Genomic DNA, 7,776 nt, shown 5'->3' with positions numbered 1-7,776 from the left:
CAAAGGTAACTTTCCAGAATAACTCTTGACTTCTTGGGATTCACCACCGAATCTGCCACCTCTTCTGCATTGCCTGATTCCTTACCGTAAATGGTATTAAACTCTGCACGTCATCATCTTCTCCATGCAGATCTAAGTTTTGTGAACCGGCATTCTTCTTACCACCATTTCCAGATCGATTGTGCTTATTCATATCTCGAGACCCTGATGCTCTGAGCCAAGCTCCATTTTGGGACACATTAGTGCCATGTAGAGGAGATGCATTAGAATCCATTAAACAGCCTTTCACTCCATGCTTAATAATCTCACACTTAAACAGAAATATGGAAGTCTCTCATAAAGGAATGAGATCCATACTCTACTCCCATGCAGGTTAAGGTGGATGCCTTTCATAAGAGGTTTGGTGATATTAATATAAACTTTAACACCTAGATAAGGCCCCCAACCAACACCCTCTTCATCAACATCTACTTATTCGACATCACCAACCATCCTGCCAATCTGCACACCTATATGTCTGGTCATGCCTCCAAGAGAAATATTATGGAATTGAACCCATAATGATTCCTTTGTAAATTCAATATCTTTCAAAGCAGACCTACCATCAAAACTGTTAAGGCAAAGCAAGTGTCTATCGAAACTCCATGGCCTACCTCTTTGGACTTTTTGCATGTCATATCCAATCTAGAACTCAATCAGAAACAAGTTGGTACCAACGTCTGATACAACCAGACCTATTAAACATTGGTTCCCACGTCTCCTTACCACCGCATTATCATTAAGATCAAGAGTTACTTCTTTCTATTCATCCTCTGTCAAATTGAATGACTCCAACTTCTCAAGAATTGCTTCTGCCATAATCCACCTCTGAAAGGACCCCTCCCCCCACACTCCCTCCTAAGTCAAAGACTAGGAGACAAAACCTTACCTTTAGCAAGAAAACAAACCTCCTCAACGAGAGCTAGGAGACCTCGAAAATCAGGTTCTTGGATATTAAAAGCACATTATTGAATTGCACATGCGTAGGCTTGATATATACACCGACTCGAACACCAATATACACAAATGAACAAATGAGAGAAATATGCAAGAAATAAAAGCTTTCAAATAGCCCCTAACCTCATCACACTCTTTATTCTCGATTGCCTTAGCAAGTTTGCCAATAAATCCCCATTCATTTTTTTCCTACAAAAGCAATATTCTATGTTTCTTCAAAGTTGATACAAACAAATCAAGATTTCTAACAATTTTCTCGCTCAACAAAATGTCCTTATGCATTCATTTTATATATGCAGAATCACTCACCTGGCCTCTATAGTATTGACCAAGACAGAGACATTGGTAAAGATAGTCGAATATCTTCAAATGTTGGGTGAGATGAAGAGCCAAAATGCATAGAAAACTCAGACCACCCACCCATGGATTTCAATCTTTGTCGCAAATATGCATCCATATTTTCACTTCCAAGCTCGTCCACCTCATTATTCCCCTCCAAAACTTTCACCACTTGTCTCATGGTTGGCCGGGCACTTGGGTCAGGATATACACACAACAACCCCAATTGTAGCACCCTGTCAACTTCTTGCTTGTCAAACCCAGATATAGCCCTCAACCTTTCATCGAGGGCATTCAATAGCTGCCCTTGTACCATCAAATGCCATGCCCAATCTACCAGAGGTGGCTTTCCCTCCTCTATAGGCCTCCTTCCACACATGACTTCCAAGATCAAGGCCCCAAATCCGAACACATCAGTTTGAGCAGATGCCTGCCCACTCCTTATCACCTCCGGTGCCAAGTATCCGATCGTCCCGACCACTCTTGTTGTGGTAGGCACTTGACCATGGCCATGCATCCGAGCTAGTCCAAAATCCCCTAACCTTCCATTCATGTCCTTGTCAAGCAACACATTGCTGGCCTTTATGTCTCGATGAAGGACTTTGGATTCCCACCCCTCGTGCAAGTACAAGACTGCTGAAGCCACATCTTTTAAAATCCTTTTCCTATCTTCACAACTCAACATCTTGTTCTCACCGTATTCGAATACCCACTTGTCCAAGCTTCCATTTTCCATGTAGTCATAGATCAACAAGAAGCTTCCCTGCTCTCTCTTGCACCAGCCTATCAACCCCACCAAACTTCTGTGCTTCAATCTTCCAAGGCTTGACATTTCAGCCAAGAATTCTCTCATCCCATCATTTTCATGTGAAATGCATTTCACCGCAATCTCTGCCCCTCCTACCAAAACCCCCCTATAGACCTTCCCATTCCCTCCAGTTCCAATCACATTTTCTTCTGCGAACCCTTTTGTCGCCGTCTCGATTTCTTTGTATGCAATTCTGTGGGGCCAATACTCCAATTCCCATTCTTCCATTTCCGCTCTCTCCCTAGCTTTCCTTCGCTGCCTGTTGATACAAGACACAGTAAACCGGGCACAAAGTAAAATAACTATGAAACCTCCCACCGTCATTCCTGCAATAAACCCTTTAGAACGAAATAATGGCCCCTTGGGAAGAACAAACGATGGCAAACCTGTCCTGATCAACTCTTCGCTTAATGAAAAGTTCGAATTACTAAAGCTCCACGCCAAAATCTTGTGACTCTGCATTAACGCTCCGGTAGCACTAGTAAAGCCAACATACATTTCGTCCTTAAACACCTCAGAAAGATTAAGAGAAACATTCAACAAAGGCCTCAGAGGTCTTTTCATGCCTGCAGGAGCCATGGTAACATTAATCAAAGCATCAGAATAGTCAATCCAAATTTGGTAATTTTCTCCATTGTTCAGCTTCAGTTCCTTGAAGGACTTCGCATCATCAATCTCACTGACGTTGTTGCCTCTTTGGTTGTCGGGCCAGTACCCGGCACCTTTTGCTTGGATCGAATTGAGGGAGTTCACGTTGATCCCAACATGATTGGCGTCTATGTCATTGAATTCTTGGTTCTGAAACACATCAAATTCGACTCCAAAAATATGATTCTCGGAATTCCCATTGTTGGTGAAGTTGGAAAGGCCAAGATGTTCAGCTGAGCTCGCACCTGTCATGCCAGTAAAGGGCACAAAAAGGAAAACTATGCCATGCCCAGGAAGAGTATTCTTGTAAGGAGCCATGGAGAAGATGAAAGAAGTCGAGAAAGGATACACGTAAGAAGAGTTCGGCTTTTTTGCGGGAATCTTTTCTGGGTAAAGGGCACGACCAATTGTGAAATTCGTTCTGTTAGTGAGTGTTAGAACACGAGATTCAACGGTGGCGAATCCATAAAGTAACATATCGGAAGAGTTGAAGCCATTGAAGAATAAATCAACAGCGAAAATGGATCGGAAGAACAGGAAGAGGGGCAGCAGAAGAAACATCAGGACAGGTTGTTGGTGATTATGTTTGTTCATGGTGCCAGAGTTTGAAGAGAGAGATATGGAGGTGGGAGGTGCAAAAGAAAGGTTGATAATAGGTGGCAAGGAAAAATTTAGTATTTTGGTAACTTACTACTGGTTTGGTTTAGTAAAATTTAACTATTTCAATTTATTATTATAATTTTTTTAAATTTTCACATAAAATAAAATAAATAATTTAATTTTTTTAAATTTTAAAACAAAATTAATATTATAAAATTATATCATAATAATATTTTATTTAACTTTCAATATCTCATCTCATCTAAACTGTATAACTAAATGATTCATTAATTTAGACATTCATGGGACTATAATGTAGCCCTAGATCATTGATTAATTATAAAGATAAAAATCTTTTTTTTTTTTTATTTCATCTCATTATTATAAATACTTTAAATAGAATGATAAACAAATTTTTCATCTTATCACATTTCATCATTTTTAAATTTCTACATAAAATATAATAAATAATTTAACTTCTTCAAAACTTAATTTAATTTTTTTAAATTTTAAAATAATAATAATATTAAATAATAATATTTTAAACTTTAATCTAAAACTAAAAATCATTATCCTACCATCTAGACCTTTCCAATTTTATGAGCTTTTTGGTTAACCCACTTTGAGCTATACGTGAAGAGTCGTACAAGTTGTTTTTTTTTTTTTTTTTTTAAATGGTAATTGGAAATAAACCCTCAAAAGTTGAATAAAAGTAGGAAAGAATATCAAGATAAAATGAAAAAAGAGTTATAAAAGTAGAGTGGGAAAGCTGGCAGTGAGCATAAGCCGCCCGGTCTCCTCGGATCATCCAGAAAGATCTGGGAAAGAGGGTGAGATAATTAATTGAACAAGTTGTTTGACATGACACGCGATTAGAATTGGTTTTCTCTGAGTTTAGAACGTTGAAAAGTCAAAAACACGTGGAACATAATAAATCTTTTGGTAAACTTATAAATAACTTATTATTTAATATGTCAAGAAGTGTAGAGTTTTTATAATTAACTTGATGACAGACGATGATGTATTTGACACAACTACCTCCATCTCTTTCTTACTCTATGAAAGTTTGCTGTAGCGTTGCATTATTCTCTACTTCAGTATGGTAATCTTATCACCACAGCAAATTATACATCATAAACATGCAATATTGTTTATAATCTACGTTAAATGAGAGGTATTTATATAAAATAAAAAATATTATGTAATATTGTTTAACATAAATGTTTCTGATCGATATTTGTTGGTTTCACCTCATTAACAACAACTAATAAAAAGATATCATCTCAGTATTACATAAAATAATATCATCAGGTTCACTATATATGATTTGTACTAGAAACTAATATCCTATCAAAGAAATTTTCTTCCCTTTCTTTTGCCTATCATATCCGACTAGTTGTCTTGCCACCACCATCGACCACTACCAGTTCCACTACTCGTTGCCACCATAATCAGGCGACCACCACCAAGATCGACGACCACTACTAGCTCCATTTCCTATTGCTGCCACCAGCAAACGACAACCCAGTTCGACATCTAGCCAATCCGTCGCTGACCCACCCAGCCCAACGTCCAGCCACCCAATCCGTTGTCCAACCACCCAATCCAATGCAGCCAGCACTCCTCTTCGTAAAAATGCTTTGTTTCTTAGTGTAAAAGATTCAAATGGTATGGATAAAAGATTCAAATGCTTTTTTCTTCCTCTCATACTGATGCCCCCGTCTTCAAGTTAAATCCATTAGAAATGTTTCAATTGTGGTCCATTTGAAGTATTCTCATATGGATTGAGGTGGTTTTGTTTTATTCTTTTGTAATAAAAGATAGATATGTAAAACAGGGCCAATTGTTCTAGTTTTCAGCCATGACGAAGTAAGGTGGGGGGCCCAGAAACATGTTAAAGCTATCTACAAGAAAATAAAGTTGAATGAATTGATTGTTGTTTTCTGTTCATTACTTGCTAATGCTTTGCCGTTTCTGTTGACTTGGAGATGCATGTGTTCCATTTTCTACTGAAAGACACTAATACAAACAGTCTTAACGTAATGGGAATTTGCAAAGATGAGATGGGTGAGGGATCTTGGTTTCGAGAGAGGGGGGTTTAAAAAATTGTGTGCCATGCAATCAGATCCTTGGGCCATGGATGGGCTACATGGCAGCAAATAATTGAAGGTTGTTTTTATTGGTTTTGGAAAAATACCATCATTATGGAAATGTACCAGTAGAAAATTTACGACAATCCATTGAGATATGGTATGCTATAAGTGAATATTTGCGACAAGAAATGAATCCTGATTTTAGGATGACTATTAATCCAGTACACATAATATCTTTTTCGGGAGCTATAGGAAATGCATCTCAAGTACATCAATTAATAGGTATGAGAGGATTAATGTAAGATCTATAAGGGCAAATGATTGATTTATCCATTCAAAGTAATTTACATGACGGACTGTCTTTAACAGAATATATCATTTCTTGCTATGTACACCAAGCCTTGGGGTCACAATGATTATCCATTAGAATTGTGGCTTGGCAGAGTGAGCTTTCGCTTCCTTATCTTCGAGGTTTCATTATCTCCTTCCTTCTTAAAGAGATGAAACCTTTGGGTGGCTCCTAATGAATTATTTCCAATAGAAAGAGTCTAGGACTTCCTTGAGTGGTCTTTACTTAGAATTGGATGAAGGATTGGCTTCAGTAACCCTTGATAAATCTGACCGGTTAAAATATTTTTCCTTTATAAAAATAATATTGTTTAACAGAAAAACTTTCAATTTAAAATATGATTGTGTAATATCTTTATAAAAAAAATTGTATGTATATCAATATTTATTTGTGACATGAACAACATTAGATAAATATTAATATTTTAAGAATAGAAAAAAAAAATTATATCAACATTTGGGAATGTTGATTCAACTGTTAATTCTTTCTATACAAGTACAACATTTAAAAAAATCAAGAAGGGAATAATCTTCTCATTAGCCACTGTATCAAACTCCACACCCCCGCACCCTACGTGTCAACCACCTCTCCTCATTGAATCTGCTCCCTTCTTCTGTTCTCTACAATTTAAATAATCATATACATCACACAAACTAATAGAAAAATAAATAAAATCGTGTGGAAGCTTGAAACAAGAGAGAGAGAAATTACAACGGAATAGATTAGAATATGCTGTGTAAGGTGGATATTGCAGCAAAGCCAGACCTTCCATGCTCAAGGCCAGATGAGAGAGACAGCCCGAGGTTGAGAGAGACAGAGAGAGAGAGAGATGGTGTTTGGGTCATACTCTTCGGAGAATGTATTGAAATGTCATAACTTGTTAAACCCTCGGTGAAAATTTGATAGAAACTGAAAGTGTGCTCAAATTTAAAATTTGAGCATCTTAATTAAATAAGAGATAAATAAATCATATAGACTTTGCAATATTTATTACTATCTATCCATATATATTTTTTAATTTTTAGACATCATTAAATGAATATAAATGTTTTAAAATTTATTTTATATATTAATCTCCTTTTTATATATAAGAATTTGAGAAGATAATTTTTTTCCTTTTATTACGCTGGCAGATGAATAGGATATTTTACCTGCTAGCCTTTTCATCCGCTTATGAAAGAGTGTTAGAGAGAGATAAAGAAATTTCATGCATATAAAAAAAGTAGATATTTTTTTCGTTATTGACAAAACATGACTTTTCCACAACCTAACTACGACATTTCAAAAACCATCGCTTTTCAACGTGAGGTTTGTATTACAAATAGAACATGGCACACAAAAATGGAATGTCTAATATGAATATGAAGAAAGAGTACTTGTCAATATTTTAGGAAACTGATACTCTCGCCGATAAAATTTAATTATAAAGTGTATCGTTTACATCTTTTTTTACTTTTAACTTAATGGTTATTTGTGATTTTTTTTAAATATATTTGAAAAATAAATTACACTATCAATGACTTTTCTTGATACCCACAGTGGATGGGTGTAGTAGTACCTTTTCAATATATTTATCATTTGGCCAAGGAAAGAAAAAGATAGCTTTTACTTTTGAATTTTCTTTGTAATATTTCTATGGATATCAGGACCATGACCATTTATGATAATAACTAAGATAGTGATCATTATGTTTATTAATATTATTATTAGAAGTAGAGATAGCCTCATACTCTATTTGAAGAGTCAGCACCACACCCCACATGAGTTTGACACTGAGCAGCATCACATTGATATGTGGTTTGAGTGCGAGTAAACGCCTCCATTGTTAGAAAAATTAGAAGGAAAAAAAAAAATCCCCATACAAATGCAACAATTGAATGGTAATTAAACAGCCTTCTAGTGACAAATTGCAACTCAATTTCTTTAGTCTTTTACGTTGAATG

At 36.1% G+C, this 7,776-nt stretch overlaps 1 protein-coding gene across 1 annotated transcript; it reads right to left on the bottom strand.

Moving 5' to 3' along the window:
- Positions 1-1,066: 1,066 nt before the first annotated feature.
- LOC122278734 (L-type lectin-domain containing receptor kinase VII.1-like) lies at positions 1,067-3,434 on the bottom strand. Its single transcript, XM_043088917.1, has 2 exons — positions 1,306-3,434; positions 1,067-1,185 (listed from the first exon to the last, which is right to left on the bottom strand). The coding sequence occupies exon 1, from the start codon at positions 3,383-3,385 to the stop codon at positions 1,313-1,315; it is 2,073 nt and encodes a 690-aa protein (XP_042944851.1). The 5' UTR covers positions 3,386-3,434; the 3' UTR covers positions 1,067-1,185; positions 1,306-1,312.
- Between the last annotated feature and the right edge of the window lie 4,342 nt (positions 3,435-7,776).

This window comes from Carya illinoinensis, chromosome 10, assembly GCF_018687715.1.
Source record: "Carya illinoinensis cultivar Pawnee chromosome 10, C.illinoinensisPawnee_v1, whole genome shotgun sequence".
NCBI lineage: Eukaryota > Viridiplantae > Streptophyta > Magnoliopsida > Fagales > Juglandaceae > Carya > Carya illinoinensis.
This window is presented reverse-complemented; position numbering and strand designations above follow the sequence as displayed.